This window comes from Corythoichthys intestinalis, chromosome 2 (genome assembly GCF_030265065.1).
Source record: "Corythoichthys intestinalis isolate RoL2023-P3 chromosome 2, ASM3026506v1, whole genome shotgun sequence".
NCBI lineage: Eukaryota > Metazoa > Chordata > Actinopteri > Syngnathiformes > Syngnathidae > Corythoichthys > Corythoichthys intestinalis.
Window position 1 is genome coordinate 54,968,662 of NC_080396.1, and position 18,516 is coordinate 54,987,177.

Genomic DNA, 18,516 nt, shown 5'->3' on the forward strand with positions numbered 1-18,516 from the left:
GGAAAGGTTGAGTGTGGCTCAGTTTGGTTCTGTTCTCCAACAGGCTCGCTGGGAAGCCGGAGAGAGACACAGACATTTCTCCTCTGCGGGCCAAGGCCTCTGCTGACAACTTGACGTATCGTTGGAAGGCGCTGTGCTATGGCTTGTTTTTAAAATCAAATAACAGCTGTGGCTTTTTTAAACCATGATAATTATGATTGATGACTACCACATGTGCATTGTGTCGGCTGGCGCTGTGACGTGCAGATATTTTCAGCGCGAATAAACGGCCGCAACAGAAAATGAGAAAGCAAGAGTTTGGATATTTTTGCAGCCGATGCATGGTGGCTGGGTGTGCGTGATAAGGTGTGTGTCGCACATTTTCACATCCCAAATTGTTTTCCACTAAGCCTGCAGACGTGGTGGTTATAATTGCTGATTAAACCCCACTGCATCATACATGGAAAAATATTACTATGTGGGCTTGTGTGTTTCAAATGGGTCAGTGGACAAAATTGATTTCTTGCTTATTCTTATACTTTCTAGCCAAAAATTCGGATGAGGGGCTTTGTCCTGCATTCACAGCATCATGCAAGACAGTAAATTGTGCAGAGATGATATTCCTGTGGGGAAATGTATCCTTCAACTGGCAGAGGTACACAGGAAATATCAACCCTTCAGATCTCTCCCTCATGCTGAATGATTTTTTTTAAAGTCATGAAGATATTTGCTCATCCCTTCACAACCTGTCGAATGGCTGGCAAAAGCTGTTATACTATGTCCAACTAATAATTCGGCTAACAATGCCAGTATTACAGTAAAAAAAGACCTGTGATGCACTCCATTCATTCTCATTTTCGGATCAATGCCATCTAATTTACAGTTTTGTTAGGTCTCTGTTTTTATGCGTACTGTACATGCACTTTTTTCTAAACGGTGTTAGATGTAAGAAAGGTAAAGTGCGGGATATTTAATTACTTTAAAAACTGATTTATTGAGTAACCATGACAGGAATGTCTTAAGGGGGAAATTTACATTCATCCCACCTGGGCCCTATGCTGCTTTAGTTAGTGCCTCTTTATCACCAAAGCGTCCCATATCTGTTTCAAATTTCAGCCAGAGCATGGAGTTACATTGACCGGTTTTTACAATAATGTGATTTATCTTCTTTCCATTTAGCCATCAACAGAATCACTGAAGTGTGTTATCAACGCTATGATCAAAGCCTCCTCTGTGTGTGGGTGTGAATATGCCCCTAGCTCCATTGTAGACAATTTTCAATAAGGTGGCTTTCCCTGACAAGAGTGATGATTATGCGCAACAAAACAATGTGCCACACGATATGAAAAATGGCTGCGCTCATGTTCTGAGGTTCACCTGAGCTACATCCACCATAATCAGGAGGCACACTGGCTTTTTTTTTTTTTTACATAACAGACCACCCTGCTCGGTGAATATGCTCTCAGATGAGAACAGATGTGATTATCAGGATGAAGTTTGTAGTATCCGTATTGCTAGTCCTGAATTTTGTCGGACAGGAGACTAGGAAGACCAACACTTTTTTAATGGTAAAACATTCTATCAAAGCACTTAAGTCGAAATGATAAATAATATGATCAAATGCATACACAAATTGCTTCATAGGCGGTCATGTATTGCTGTTATAGTTTAGTTAGAATATCCTTCCTGCTGGCCATCTGTTTATTTTCTGTTTTAACATCCATAAATTCGTAATAACATTATCGGTTATGCTCAGCTTCCAACCAGAGCTGATCTGTGAAGGAACAATGCATTTTTTAAATTGAGCTATTGATTAAATAAAATTATTAAAAACAACTCCTGTCCTTTTATGTCAGTAATGTTCAAGAAACTGTTAAGTACATTTCATGTTTTGTTTGTTCACTGAAGCCCATTAATACTGTCTTTATTATGTTTTCTTCATAAAAAAAAAAAAGTTAAGTCCGCAAAGACTGTACTGGACTGTCTCAGGAAATTAGAATACACAATATTCTAATTTTCTGAGACAGTCCTGTACATTAATCCACCATTTAAAGCAGGGGTGTCCAAACTTTTTGCAAAGGGGACCAGATTTGGCGTGGTAAAAATGTGGGGGGCCGACCTTGGCTGACGTCCTTTACATAGAACAATATACAGGACTGTCTCAGAAAATTAGAATATTGTGTATTCTAATTTTCTGAGACAGTCCAGTATTTTGTTTATTTTATTACATGAAAAAGTAGCCAATTTATGTTCAGTGAAATGCGGAAATACGAAAACAATTTAAGTCAAAAGGGTGTTTATTAAACGATACTATACGGGGGGGGGGGGGGGGGGGTATATCAGTTCTTAGTTAGTTTTAAAATCAAGTGGTCATTTTTTATTTGACTGAAATCGCGTTGGTGCCTAAAATCGGCTTCCTTACGTGGTTCTCGATCAAATTTATTTGTTCACTGTGCATCGCCACAGGACACCTGCAGTACAGTGACAACCATGCACCATTTGTGCGTGTTGGTGTCAACTGAGTGAATGTTTAATTTAAGTAGAAATAATATTTAATAAATGATCATTAAAAAAAATATCCAAGCATTTTGGAACATGTAAGTCCTGCCAAAAGCTTGCCTCCTGAACTGAAATACAGTGATCCCTCGCTACTTTGTGCTTCAAACTACACGACCTCAGTCCATCGCGAATTTTTTTTTCTATTAGAAAAAAAAAAAAAAATACAGATGAGCAATCACGTAGTCTCACTCTCGCTCCTTCCCTCTCGCTGCTCTTTGTTCGTCAGGCCGTGCACTGGAGTTGCTTTTTAAAGTTAACAAACTTCAAACGCGCTGCATGCGTCAATCATTGTTTAACTTGTTAAACAGTTGCTGTGGCAATTCATTGTGTGTAAGTGAGCAGTGGAGTGAGCCTAGCATTTTTCGGCCACAGTATTTCATTCTTGCTAAAAAATCATTTGGTGGAACAGTAACATGTTTAAAAACCTTATCATAATTATTACATTTGATGTGCTTAAAAACCATTTATAAAAATGTATGTATTTTTTTTAATGATGCTTTGGGGGAAAAAAACGCGATTTTGCAGTTTTCACTTAATCGCGGCGGGTTCCGGTCCCCTATTAACCGCAAAAAAAGAGGAATCAATGTAAACATGTCCGCAGGCGCATGCAAAATCCTGCTGAAGTGGGAGTGTTAACTTAGTGAATATTTGATCTTTGTACAATTATAAAATAGCAAAGCTTGGTATCATTGAAGAAGGATTGGAGTCGGTTTCACTGCAATGTGTCTAATGCTACAGTACGTTCACACCGCAATCCACAAATTACTTATGTATTTATTTATTTTAATTTCGATATTTATGTGTAGCCATTCATATTGCGCAAATATATGCGACTCGCAGTGTGAAGGGAACACTTCCATAACGTCACATGCATGTGCACTGTAAGTCTGTAACACGTGTGATATGTCATCACGTGTCGCAGTGTATATGGATGTTAATATGGTGTCTTCAGGAGGTCTCGACTGCTATGCTTTGATGATAACTTTTGAGCATTTTATGCTACATGAGCCAACATTGATTTTAGCCTAATAGCCTCACGTGCATATCAAGAAGCAAAATGTATTTCATCCTCCATTGCTTGTTCCTGTCTGTTTGTTTTATTGAACAGTAGTAACGTATTTCACTTGTTGATGACATAGTTCGGATGTGTAGGGATGAGTATTCGTATTGCAGAGGCATTGAATACAGTGCGATTTATATCCACATAAGAAAGAGGCCTCGGTCAAATATGAAAAGATTGGAATTGGACTGTTCATACAGAGCAAAGAGTTTAAATATTGAATATTCTAGTTGGAACGATTAAGTTACATATTAATGAGAATTGGGATTTTGCAGAAACTAAGCTAAGCTTACAAAACTAAATCCGCTTGATTCTGGGCACTTTCAATACAAACATGGTAAACTGGCATCTGGGCTTATGTAACAAAGTTACTGGCAACACTGGTCTTAAAAGGCAAATAAATAAAGGTGTGTACACCGTAACACAGCATGCAATTGTGCTTTCAAAAATGTTCCAAAGTCTGAGCATCTTAAGAATAACATCAAAGCAACCTAATTTTGGATGCTCAGCAAATGCTGGAGGCAATGTCATGTCACTGCCAAATCATTATTTTTCTGTTGCCTTTCATCTGAACTGGTAGGGCAACAAGTATTCTGCAATCTGTTGATCTGATGAAATATACATACGTATATATATCATTATTTGGGATGCAGTAACTGCATATACGGTATTTGGACTACTTAGGGGTGACATGCTTCCATAGTCCTACCAACAAGATCCATTAAGCCTAACCTGATATGCTTATCTGCACATCAACATAGAAGACAAAATATTAACAAAATACACAGCAGAGTAAGATTAAAACCAAGAACAAAAAGTAAAACTATTTGTTTTAAGGTTTTAATCCTCTCATATTTTCCCCATCATGCCTGTATGGATTTTCACTGGTTCCTCCTGTGTCTTCCCACATTACCCCCCAAAAATATATTGTAGGCCGGTGAAACACTCTAAACTCTGACCTATGGGTCAAATCTGGCCCCCAATGTAGTTATACAGTATTTGGTCTGTGATACAGTGGTATGCAAAAGTTTGGGCGCCCCTGTTCAATTTTAAGATTTACCTTTGTAAATCACTGATTGTTTTGAACAAAATTTCAGTTAAATATAGCATATATTTATAGCAGATGAGTGCAGTAATATTCAAGAATTTAAATTAACTTTATAGGATATAGGATCTTTGCTTGTGTGTTGGCATGTTAATCAAGACCAGCAAGTTCGCTCTCTTTTTTTTTTGTCGTAGTCCTTAGTAACAGTGCTACCACATTCTTCGACCAAATTTGAACTTCTGCCCAAAATTTTCAACACAAAAGATGGGAAAACTGAGCTTTCAATACAGGTGGGAGGAACATTATCCTTTCACCAAAAGAACAGGACATACTTTTTTTTGGTTGGAGATAATATGGCTGCTGCAAAAGAAGACAATGGCAATCTAATTTACCTGAACCAATGTGTAACAGAGTAACTCAGAGTTTAAAAAGCTGAGATTAAATGAACATTTCCTATACATTTTTGGAAGAAGAGTTCCATAAAGAAGGAATTTGAAAGGCAACAGATTGATCGAGACAATTTTCTCTTATGTATCTAGATAAGAAACCACATTATTGTATATTAATTTTTTCCTCTTGTGTTTATATTATTAGTTTGCTTAGTCTAGTTACTGGTTTGATCAAATCCTTATTTAGTTTTCCTATGAAAAGGTTTGAACATTATTTTTATAGAAGGAAAAAAGACATGCACAAAAGGACTAAGTCTTTAAATGAAAATAGGATTGAGTGCGGATGGTGACCTTGTCCCTGTTTTTAATTTTGGCTCGCTGTGAATTTTAGTTTTACAGCACGACTGCAAGTTTGTCTATAGCAACCCATTCAGAATGTATCCCACCTTCTTCCCGTAGTCAGCTGCGATAGGCTCCAGCACCCAACCTCTCTTAAGAGGACAAGTAGTACAGATAATGGATGGATAAAAGATTGTTTTGTTTGGGACATGCGATAGCAATTGTGTCATGCATGTTGCCCTCAGGAAGGGTAATTTTTCATATCGACAATTACACAACACAACTTATCCTTTATTTCCCAACATGCCAGATAATACATGACTACCTTTTTCATGTAATGTTTTAAAGTCAACAAGCAGCTAGCAATAGCCACAAGGTTTTTCCCTTTTAAGTCAGTTTATCTGCGAGGAGCCTTGACCATTTAGAATTCTGTTGGAACACAATGACTAGATCCCTGTCTACAGTGCAGGAGTTCTGTATTTGCAATGCTTTGAAGCCACACCTTGGCTGTCTTGTACTGTAACCATGGCAGTATTGTTTTCTGTTGTATTCAGCCAATCAGATCCTCTTTAACCCAGTCAAAGGCACAATAAGAAAAGATCTTTTAACCCACTTAGTGGGGCTGTTTGTCAATGGTTGGGACTTAAATGGGTGTTTGTGTGTGAAGATGAGGTCTATGAATATGAGTTTTACAGTTTATCTTAATAGACCAACTAATTTGGCTTTCGGTATTTGTCGTGGTCACACAACTTTGCACGTGCATGCGCACCATGCAAGAATAGTGCAGGAAAGAGGCTGCACAGCTGTCTTCCCCCTCCTCCTTCCTCTTAAGATGGTTTCATCCTCCTGTTTTCTTTCTCTTCTAGACTTCCTGGGAGGGGTATGCTGCCCTTTGTGCCAAACTCTTTATCAGGCCTTCTCTTATTTACTTCTGTCTCTCATTCACGGGACACAAAGCGCAATGGAAAGGGCGAGGAAGTCTTTCACCTGGACAAGAATGTCCACAGGGACAACTTGGATACAAAAGAGCACAGGAAACAGATAGGGAGGTGGAGAAAAAGAAGAGATAAGGCAGAAAGGGGAGATGTGCCTCATGTTTTATGCTCTTTTCCGCTCGTTGTCATTTTGGGGATAGTGACAGGCAATGTCTGGGAGGAGAAAGCGGCTGTTTAGTCTAGGGTCATGTCATGGGAAACCCATTCATGCCCTTTGGGAAGCCTTCATAGACTGGTAGATTGCAATCAGGGCACAAACACACTCTTATGTCCACTTCTTGTCCTCCCACACATGAGACAGAGAGGAGAGATGTGAAAGGTCAAGCACTTCAGTAATGGAACAGGAAGTGTTGGAGAAGTGTCAGCTACACGACGTACAACTGCCTCCGACATGTGGACAGGACTGACAGGCAGCTGTTGTGGGTCGGCAAAAAGGACCTTCATAGTTCATTAACATTTTCATGGTCTTTACATGACACAAAGTATATACTATGCCTTTGTTGTTCATGTCTTTGCAAATCAAAGCTATGCCTCATATAATTACATTTATGGCACATGCTTTAAATATGTTGCCTCGAAAGTTCTAATATACAACCATTTCAATGAAACTGTTTGTGCAAACATCCTGAAAGCAAATCTCTAAAATGTGGTTTTTCTTCTCCTCAGACTTGCTGTATTTTTCCAGGAGTAATTTGTTTAATGAAACCTGATTATGAGTGTGTGTGTTGGGCTCCGTTATGGCTTCATGTGGTTGAATGGCAGAAACAGGAGGACATTGGATCTACTTTGAAATCCAGTTCTGGCTCCCTGCTCCTTTAGCATTGCACAGATCATTTCCTCTGCAACATCTACTGTATGTAACAGTGGCCACACATAAGAACCTAGATGTTAAGACATTTTTACCCGATAATAACGAAGATTTGTGGCTGCTGTTATTTTAAAGCCTTGTGCCATGCAAATAAAAAAACTGCAAATTGATTTTCCCTCTTTCTTTCAAATCGAGTCTCAGTAGCAAAAATCACATCTGATGGAAAGCACACTCTGCAGACCTGTACCCAGACCTGAGTCTTGAGGGGGCGCATCAACTCCACAGAGTTGAGGGCAATCGTTATTATGATTCTTCTCTAGATTAGCTTAGAGTCCCCAAGACCAGTGCGTCTCAATTATTTTCTGTTACGCACCCCTCAGGAAGACGTAAACGTTCCGCGCCCCCCCAATTCTCTGCCGCCACTGTAAATATACTGTAGTATCATTTGTCTATAAAATTCCTAATATTACATATAAGTACACCTCTGCATAACATTGTGTCCATTTTAATATTAAAATAAAAGGAATATAGATCAACTTACAATCCATCCATACACTTGCTACCCACATCCATACTGTAAAAATACACTCAAGATAGATTTTTTGACCATTTGAGACTGAAAAATAACATTTAATAAAATCAATAAATAACAATGAATTCAAATTGATTAGCAACATTAACTCATGAGGACAATGTGCCAAACAATTACACAGGAAAAAACAAAAATTAATAGAACAGTGTCATTGGACTGGGGGATGGTTTTTATTTTTGCAGCAGGCAGTATCAGCTCCTTTGCTATCGTGTGGGGTTGTTTTGCCCTGAGGAACTTGGTATGCCATCTTATATGATACTACCAGTGTTTGCTGGTTTACTGATGTAACACTGACAAAGCGGGACGATTGTTGGCAATATTGGGCACATTTTTGCTTAAAAAAAAAAAAAAATCCTACTGTCCGCTGTGAACATTTTTAGACAAAGTAAACGGACTGGTCTTTCCTCGTCTCATGCTGTACTAAAAGTCCAATGCTACATACGCTTCGTCATCTTTCCTAGTCTTAGCTTTTCATATCTCCAGTGCTCTTTGCTGTGTGCTCTTCTTTGGTTCAATAATACTGCCCCCATGCGGAAAGTGGGAGCGCCACTGCATGCCACCCACTGAGTGTATGTGAAATTACACTTTGTTCTAGTAGGGCAAAAAATTATGCACCCCAAGGTCACGTGAGCCCCCCCCAGCATCGCTCTCCGCCCCTCTAGGTGGGCCTGCCCCACTATTTGAGAAGTACTACCCTCGACTATTCGAGCACTGCCGTACACAATGTGTAGAATGACACTGGTTAACAAACATAATTTTTAGATTTTGTGCATAATACGATGGCCAGATGTTCCCAGGTCAGCCTAGGGAGTTTTCATAGTCTGTCCTGAGTTGTCCCCCTGGTGAGAAGTGCCAAAACTGATGCCCGAGCCACGTCCTCTTGCTCCTCTCAATGCGGAGAAGCGGCAGCTCTACTCTGAGCCTTTCCCAGATATCTGAGTTTCTCACATAATCTCTAAAGGAGAACCTTGACACCCTGCAAAGGAAACACATTTTGGCCAGTTCCAGTTCTTTTGCTCATGTCCCACAGCTTGTGAATGTCGGTGACAGGTGAAAATTAGATCAACTGGTAAATATCACTTTGACAGACCGATACAAAATCTGCATCACTGTTAGCACTGCGATGTTGGTGTTTATAGCGAGATGTCTATATCCCGCTCCATTCTTTCCTCATGAACAATACCCTAGGATACTTTAAATACTGTATGTTTTTCTGATGTGTAATAGTGAAGAAAAATGTAAATAAAAGCCATGAAGTGACCGCCCTTAGTCAAGGCAGACGTTATATCAATGACAATAATATTTAGCCAATCAAATCCAAGTATCCCAGATTGTCTCCCCTTCCTCATGACATCCATAATACCCATTGTCCCATCCACCTGTTTTTAAGTCTATGAGTTTATGTGCATGGGTATAACTGACATCACAAAATGGCTGTGCTTGTAAGCGGTGTCATTTTTGGGGTTTAAACATTATTTTCTACATTATCAGAGGTCTAAAAAAATAGATATATAAATATGAAAGTAATTTATACCAGTTGTTGTCTGTGCGTTTAACTCCTCTACCTGGGGGCAGGACATGAGTAGGGCACTCCACCATTTTGTGATTGACTACCATGATTTTTTTAGACCACCTTGAGGGAGGTCTCAAATTCTTACCTAGTTAGTTCTTGTTCTTCTTCCTCTTTTTGTGTAGGACACTAAAACTGGTACTCCTCTGGATCACAATGTCATTTTCAAATTTGATTCCAGGCATGTATATCCTCAGTGGCAGAGTTTTAATTTTTTTTTGTTCTGTTTCGGGGCTGATTAATTAGATTATAAATAAGGAATTAAAATTGCTCCTCCTCAGTTATTCTTGGATGACTCTCTATGCCATTTTGTAGGTATATTCTAGTGATGTATACGCATCGGTCCTCACAGCCCTATTTCTCTCTTTGTAGTTCTCGAGAAATGAGAGTGTATCCGTAAAGGAACTATGGTAACGCAAGTGGAGGTCTGACGTGGCAGAGGAATAGTATATTAGAATAGTACAGGTCATGTATCGGGCAGTAAAATAGTATTGAGATGTTATATAGGTGTGAGGGGAGTTTACGGGGGAGGTGGGACTGTATCACAGCTCAGCTCTGAGCCCCTTCATCTTTGCAGAAGTGATGTATTGGCTGACAGATAGGTTAGACTTGAATCGTTTTCAATCATTATGTCCAGAGATGACAATGTGATCCACTGTGGAAGAAGCACGTGGATAAACATTTAGAACGGTGGAGGCATGTCGTGCAAAGAATGAAAATAATGTGAATGAAGATAAGTAAAACAATAAGAATATGTGCATCACTGGGGGATTATAGGGAGAATTGATAATATTGGTGGTTGTCTTTAAATACATGGTATTGAGAGTATTGGTGAGTCTGGTAAGTAGTTGAAGAAAACTGATCAAATGTGGTTGCAATAGGGGGATGAAAGTTCAGAAGACAATGGCGAGGTCGCAATATACAAAGTAGAGGCATTGACACAGAAGAAACAAAGGAGAGGAAACCTGGAGGTTTCATTTTGAATTCCATTATACAGTGGGGCAAATTAATATTTAGTCAACCACTAATTGTGCAAGTTCACCCACTTGAAAATATTAGAGAGGCCTGTAATTGTCAACATGATTAAACCTCAACCATGAGAGACAGAATGTGGAAAAAAAAACTCACATTGTTTGATTTTTAAAGAATTTATTTGCAAATCATGGTGGAAAATAAGTATTTGGTTAATACCAAAAGTTCACCTCAATACTTGGTTATGTACCCTTTGTTGGCAATAACAGAGGCCAAACATTTTCTGTAACTCTTCACAAGCTTTTCACACACTGTTGCTGGTATTTTGGCCCATTTCTACATGCGGATCTCCTCTAGAGCAGTGATGTTTTGGGGCTGTCGTTGGGCAACACGGACTTTCAACTCCCTCCGCAGATTTTCTATGGGTTTGAGACCTGGAGACTGGCTAGGCCACTCCAGGACCTTGAAATGCTTCTTAAAAAGCTACTCCTTTGTTGCCCTGGCTGTGTTTTTGGGATCATTGTCATGCTGAAAGACCCAGCCACGTCTCATCTTCAATGCCCTTGCTGATGGAAGGAGATTTTCACACAAAATCTCTCGATACATGGCCCCACTCATTCTTTCCTTTACACGGATCGGTCGTCCTGGTCCCTTTGCAGAAAAACAGCCCCAAAGCATGATGTTTCCACTCCCATGCTTCACAGTGGGTATGGTGCAATTCAGTATTCTTTTTCCTCTAAACAAGAGAACTGTGTTTCTACCAAAAAGTTCTATTTTGGTTTCATCTGATCATAACACATTCTCCCAGTCCTCTTCTGGATCATCCAAATGCTCTCTAGCAAACCGCAGACGGGCCTGGACGTGTACTTTCTTCAGCAGTGGTCCCAGCTCTCTGTAAATCATTCACTAGGTTCCCCCGTGTGGTTCTGGGATTTTTGCTCCCCGTTCTTTTTATCATTTTGACGCCACGGGGTGAGGAGGGAGTTGAAAGTCCGTGTTGCCCAACGACAGCCCCAAAACATCACTGTTCTAGAGGAGATATGCATGGAGGAATGGCCAAAATACCAGCAACAGTGTGTGAAAAGCTAGTGAAGAGTTACAGAAAACGTTTGGCCCCTGTTATTGCCCACAAAGGGTACATAACAAAGTATTGAGATGAACTTTTGGTATAGACCAAATACTTATTTTCCACCATGAATTGCAAATAAATTCTTTAAAAATCAAACACTGTGATTTTCTGTTTTTTTTTCCACATTCTGTCTCTTATGGTTGAGGTTTACCCATGTTGACAATTACAGGCCTCTCTAATATTTTCAAGTGGGAGAACTTGCACAATTCGTGGTTGACTAAATACTTATTTGCCCCACTGTATGTAAGGTTTTCCTCAAGGGGGTCGTGAGATGCAAGAGCCGATCCCAGCTGACTATGGACAGGAAGCAGGGTACACGCTGAGCTGGTTGCCAGCCCACTTCACACTGTTATTCTATATTTTCTGTGTATCCATATCCACAACAATGCACTCAACCTCCCATTTGTCCCGTCCGAGTCGGTAAACAAGGGATTTTTTTTGTGTGTTTTACTTAGGCGTACTGAATACTTCGGCTGCACCATCGGTCTGCGATGCTTTCTTTTTTTGAGATTTGGAAATCTGCCCACAGGGCTACATCTCGAGGGTTATGTCACACATGCTAACCTACACAATGAAAACTGAGGGAAGGAGTGCAAACAGTGTATGGGGAAAAGAGGACCTTTGGTCAGCCTAATCTATGCATGTTTTTGGGACGTGGAGATATTCAATATTCTTATTCAGCCAATCACTATGAGTCAACAACGCATGCCTCTGAAGAAGTTTGGGGGGGGGGGGAGTTATCATGTAGAAGGCATGAGAGGAAATAGGATGCTCGGGGAATTTATTCATCGGTGTAGAATTTCAGTGGAAATTCAATATATCAGAGTAAATAAGAAAATTGCTTTTGAAAAATTCCTTATATGGAAAATTTGTATTGTCACTGGTATTTGACCCTGAAGTTGCTTCAATCCCGTTCATCAATAAACTTCTCATGAAATAAGAATAGTCATTATAACCCCTATTTCCTCATGCTTTGTTGTTTTATACAGTGCATTATTAGCTTGCTTTCTGTTTTGTAAAAAGCTGTTTGAATATGTTGAAATGTGACAAATAATTAAACTTTCAAAGTACCAGTTGGGGTTGTTTGTTTGATTATGCCCTGCGATTGGCTGGTACCCAATTTAGGGTATATACCACCTACTGCCTGTAGTTTGCTGTGATAGGCTCCAGCACCCCTGCGACCTTTGTGAGGATAAGCAGCATGCAAAATGAATGAATGGATGAATGAGTACCAGTTGGTTGTGACTGCAAAAGGGAAAATAAATCTAGACAGTGTTTAGAATACGTCACTTCTTCGCTAAATGTGTGGTTGGTGAGAGTTTTAGTTCCTGTCAGTAGTGGTTATAAATATTTTGCACAAGGAAGCTGAATAATTTGGAAATTTGAAAGGGTGTCAGATTGTGGTTGTAGCTTGTCCTCTTGTCTCTTATAGGGAATTATGTTCTTTATAGAAAACAGATTTAAAAAAAACTCATAAATTTACTTGTTTCTTATCCAAATACTATTTAAAGTAGCAATTGGCAATCTTACAGCTGACAGGTGTATTTACTGTTATGCACTTGTACAAAGGCAGCTTGGGACATTTATTGAATTGCTAACGTCCGGTGAAACACAATGGTATCTTTGTCTTGGAAAAGTGAGAACTACAGATGCATGCAAGCACTCACACGCGCAAACATTCCCATGAATTCCCAGGCATGGAAAGGGGCACAATTGGAATCTGGGCCATGTAGGCCTTCAGAATTCCCTCAGTCAAGAGGCACCCCTCATCCTCACGTCACAGGCAGCACATTCCAAGCCCCCATATCATACATGCTTTTCGCTACTGTGCCTCTCTGAGTGAATACACTTTTGTTTTACGCTTTATTTAAACCATGTACATATATACAGTATGTAATGTATATGCACGTACAGTGCACAATACACTATAGTAACTCTTGTAAAGCAATTCATTCTTAAAGGCTAGTTAGATTGCATAAAAGATCCATGCATACACAATAAGGTCACATACCCACATCCTCACTCAAGTTCTCTTTAAGATGCCGCGTTGTGATTGAGATGTTCTTTTTTGCCGCAGAGTACACTGTGGCTACTGTCTTCTCTCACATTACCTATACCCTGGAGAATTGTCATTGTGTCCATTATGTTTCTACCTGCCCTCTGTCCCTGAGAGACATTTAAGAGCTTCCCAGGTTGGTGTCAGGAAACCACAAGCCGGAACACTAACTGCCCACTCCTTTCCAACAGCCCTGTGGCACAAATATCAAATATCTCAGACGGAAGTGGTTGTCATGTTCTCTGTGTGAATCTACAAAAGAATGTTGTGGAATTAATATGTGAGGCAAACGCTTCCGTTTTTTTAAGGAAGGACAGAAGCAAAATAAATAACAGGGAAGGATAATGTTGCTTCCTCTCCTTTGTGAAGGCATTTATTACCCTGTCTGTCCTTTTTGAAATCAAAGGTGCGTTTTTGTTTCTTAACTAATTGTAAGCTTGTTGTCAGTTTTCCACAGCTTTAAAATTGGTTTGCCTTTAGTGCACTCTTCATACCATGATGTATTGAGGCAAATTTCAAACATATTTTACATTAGCGAACATGCACTTGTCTGCAACTGCTCTAAGCAACTATAAAGTTCAGCCATGTCTTGTGAATGAAAGCAATAAATGAAGACAAAAGATTGTATGGGTATGAGTGAAGGAGGCTACCAGGCACAGTTTTCTGGAGCCAGTGACAGCGGTGATGCTGGTGCTGATAAAAAGACAGAGGGCCCACAGCTGACAGTTTACAAAATACAAATATACGTGTACAAAGACAGTTTTATCTTTAATTCTTTGGGGTTTTCCAGGGCTTATACCCCAAACAATTCATCACAATTCACCTACCTGTATGTGTCTTCCACTGTCTCTTGTTCTTTTTCTCTCTGCCTTCCTCAGACATGATGTTTACAGTATGTCCCCGGTCACTCATGATAGGAATCATTCCATCAAGATAATGGCTAAATGACACGCACACGACAGTTTCATTTACTGCCACATCATAGAGGAATGACGGTATCTTCTTGATGTGCATGTGTGAGTGCATGTGCTCGCTATGGGAGTTTTCAAATGGCCTACAGTCATACTCCAATGTTCACCTCCTTTCTGCCCAGCTTTTTCTTCCTCATTCTCCTGTTCATTTTATAGTCCTGCTTCATTTCAACTGGCTGGAAAACATAATTCCCTCAGCAGTCTGGGTGGTCTTCTCATACGCGTGCATGTACATATGCACGCATGCACACACACAGTCTATGGTTTTCATCTGTGGTACTGTACTAGCTGCAGTTTCCATTAGAAGTTCACCACCAGCTCCGAAACCCCACCCCCACAAAAACAGCACCTAATCACTGCTCAATTCCGTTTCATGAGGAAAACATTCTACTCTCTGTGAACATACTTTAGTGCAGTGACAACTTGAGATCACCTTGCGACCTCCTCCTAGATTCTATTTATTTACCGTATGCTTAAAGCCAATGACTGATAGGTTTTAATGACATTGTGCACAGGACACACAACACATATTAGAGCACACGCAGGTAGACGCTCATCCTGAGGCTGTCTTTTTTCATCTATTATCAAAGAACCAGTCTTTTCATGTGTCTCACATGACAGCTCATTCCATGCATCGCCTGCAGAAACACATTTCATCAGAAATCTCAGCCCTGTCTGCTCAGGATTGCTCACAGCAACATTTGAATTCCTCTCCGGAGTCGACCTGCATTGGATGATACTAGACTGATTACAATTAAATTGTGCATCTACCTGTTTACCAAGGGCTCGGCCAAGTGTGCAAATGTACAAGACATGGGATGAGGGATTCATAGCTTGATGCGCCCCGAGCATATATTGTACACTTGGGCACACTTTGAAGTGCTCTCCAATGACATTGCTGGATGATGTCATACAGTTTCACAACCTCATGTGGATCAGGATCATGTGGACTGTTCCCAAGAAAATCCCGGTGACCTGCGAAGCTGCACTCTGCCCTAAGGCTGATCCAACCTCCACAGACAGAGCTCACTTGTCACTCTTTCTCGTCTTTCTTGAGTCAGGGAGTACCTGTGTGTGTTTGTGTAGGTGGGAAGGAGGGTTTGTTTATGATTTGATGTTCATCACCAAAGCAAAATGGCAATCTATGAATCTCGTGTGCAGTGTTTTCACTTATTGTGGCGCGCTCTCACTGTCCTCTCAGCACCATCCTCATGCTTAACTGTGCTCCTCCTGCAGTAAGCGTGTGTGTTGCTGTGACTGTGTGTGGGCATGTGCGGTTGGTCTCAGAGTTTATTTATCTTGTTCTAAATCACCCCTCAAACTCACTAATTGGTCCAGTTCCAGTGTTAGGTAATGAAGGGAAATGAACGATTACTCTCATGTTTGTAGTGAATGATCTGCGTTCATGGGTGTATCTGTGTTTGAGTGCATGTGTGTGGCTAGAGGTATGGAGGGGAAAGAAGTCCACAGAAAGAGTTTCAGGTCGTCACTTGTGAGTGTGCTTTTCACAATGATTCCTGGGTAGATTTTGACCTGTGGATTCCCAAGGAACATAAGAACTCTGGAAATTGGATGCCTCCATCACAGATGTGGACTGAAGCATCAGTCATGCAGAGTTATCCATTGTATCCTGCCTTTGTCTGACAGTAATGTTTGATCTTTCCTTACCTCCTTGGAATTTAATCTCCCCCGCTGTTTTAATACTTGTACATCCCTGTGTGAGTAATTGCTCCATCACAGTTTCCTGGATTTTACTTCACCTTGATATCAGTTATCATGACATGCCTCCAATATGTCCTCGGAGGCCTATGTCGAAAAGCAATTTGAAAGCTCTGGCAGCTTTGTCAGAAAGTCTTTCACATTCTTTATTCCCCTCTGCTCTCACAATTAGACACTCCTGGTGGGGAGCTGATATTTTGCCTGCTAATAGTCATGTTTAGTTATAATCACATTAAGTCTCATGTTGGATCTTTTCCAACATGTACATACTGTATTTTTGGAAAATATGTGCCTTTCCACAACTTTTGAATAATTATCAAGTACTTGCTCAAAAAAGTAAAAATATTGCCACCATGAAAAGCGCAGCAGATAAATCCCTAACCCTTACTAATTAGATACACAGTATTTTTATTTAGTTTATGCACTATTTAATGTGTTCTATCAAGTGCAAGCACAGGATATTAACTGTCACACGCACCATCCTTCAACTGGTCCCCAGTTGGTGCTCAGAAATCTGACACTGAAAGAAGTGCTCCATTTATTCTTTCTTCCTTTTAGAAGTCAACACAAACACACTCCACGTTTTTATCAACAAACTTCGAACGTCGCTGTCCCGGGTCAAATGTGACTCCAAGTGTTGCTAACTCCCATGACATTTTTCCCACATTCAAATGCACGTGATGTTGCCTTTGTGTGTTAAAAACTGTGATACACAACAGTGTTACATGATGAAACAAAGTAATTTAAAGGGAAGATGGATGGTCAAGGATTGGGCCAATATCAGATTTGAATAATTACAATGGAGGACAGAAGAGAAGGTAATAAACCAGTGCAGTCTTTCAAGTTTGTTACTTACAGGTAAGTGGTGAGTGGGCTGATGTTGCTTGGCACGGACGATAGTCCTAGCTCCGAGCAGTCCACCATGACGAAGATAGCATCTTGTTCACACTGGCATGGTGATGGGCACAGCATGGTTGCTGCTCCTTGTCTTTCCTGCCTCCGGTCATGGGCCCAGACTCTAGGAGTAGATGCCCCGACTCTATCCATCACGCAGAGAAGGAGAAGCACGGGTAGCATGTCTGACCGTCCACCTGCCTGCCTCTACACCTGTAATGGCTATTTGTGTGGCTTACTTTCTTCTGATCTGTCTGCTGTGTCAGTTGAGGGAAAAAGCAGATATGTCCTGAATTCCTCTGGAAGTGTTTAATGAATGATCCTATATAAAATAGTAAGACAATCTTGTTCTCCAGGAGTCCTGCACTTGCTGCTGTCACAACCTCTTCATATTGGTCTACGCACTCATTAAGTTCCAACTTTATTTCCTTTTTATATGCCCTCTAGTTTCGAACTATTTAGCCTCCTAAAAGAAATGCACTATGCCTTCCCTTTTCTCTCTTGTAAATATATCTCGCTCTTTCTGCCTCCCACTCCTTACCTATTGTAGAAGGAGCGCATGAGTGGTGAATGAACTCCTCTCATTGGCCCATAATTTAGGGATGGGCTGGAGCATCTCTAGAAGGTGGGAGGGGCCCCTGAGTCCAAAACTCTCCCTCTCTTTCTCCCTCGCTTTGCCCTGTTTTATTTTGCTTGGAGGCTCAATGTGAGGAGAATGAATGAATGAATGTTTGGGGAAGGGGCACGCATGGGGTGGGGGCAGGGGGCAGTACAGTTTGGTGTGAGACAAGAGGGGACCTTAGAAATGGAAGCGAGAGAGCGCATTTATAGATGGAAAAAAAGGAGAAAAGTTTGGAACTCCTTCCATGGAATGGAGGTAGTATAGTGTGTTTTGGCTGTTGTGACAACATCAGATGAAAGGAATCAGAGTGTGACTGTTTGGAGGAAATTGCAATTCTGACACTTCAGCGCCCCTCTGTCACTAGAAAGATCAGAATGTGGGGTCTCATAAGTCACACCTTCTCAGGTTTCTGGTGCTGGATTGTTGGTATCTTGAACTCACAGAAATAACACTCAAACGACAGCATGCATGCAAACACACAGAAAATACTGTTAGTCTGGTGAAGCTTACCGTTGATGGTAAACGTCAACAAACCAGTGAAAATAATTTTGCAAACTTGGTTTCACCGGTTAACCGCTACAAATCAGTTGATAAAGGAAACTATTTTAATGAAACTAAGTAAAGGCAAACAACTAAGATAATATTGTTGCAACAGTGTACACAATTCTAAGAAACGCAATATATATTGGTATGAAAAATTATCTGAACCTTTTGGAATTTCTCACATTTCTGCATAAAATCACCATCAAATGTGATTTGATCTTTGTCAAAATCACACAGATGTAAAAACGGTGTGAGATTTAACTAAAACCACCTA

The 18,516-nt window shown here is 40.4% G+C and overlaps 1 protein-coding gene across 2 annotated transcripts in view; it reads right to left on the reverse strand.

Annotated features, from left to right (window-relative positions):
- LOC130907496 (leucine-rich repeat-containing G-protein coupled receptor 6) overlaps nt 1-17,641 on the reverse strand; it is a 68,836-nt gene extending 51,195 nt beyond the window's left edge. The window contains exons 1-2 of one of the 2 annotated variants that reach the window (XM_057822664.1): nt 17,317-17,641; nt 17,040-17,222 (exon numbers count right to left, since the gene is read on the reverse strand). In XM_057822664.1, coding sequence (XP_057678647.1) covers nt 17,040-17,155 — 116 coding nt within the window. In that variant the 5' untranslated portion in view covers nt 17,156-17,222; nt 17,317-17,641. Of the gene's footprint in view, nt 1-17,039 lie in introns of both variants that reach the window. The other variant, XM_057822655.1, reaches the window with a different exon arrangement.
- Nucleotides 17,642-18,516: the final 875 nt, after the last annotated feature.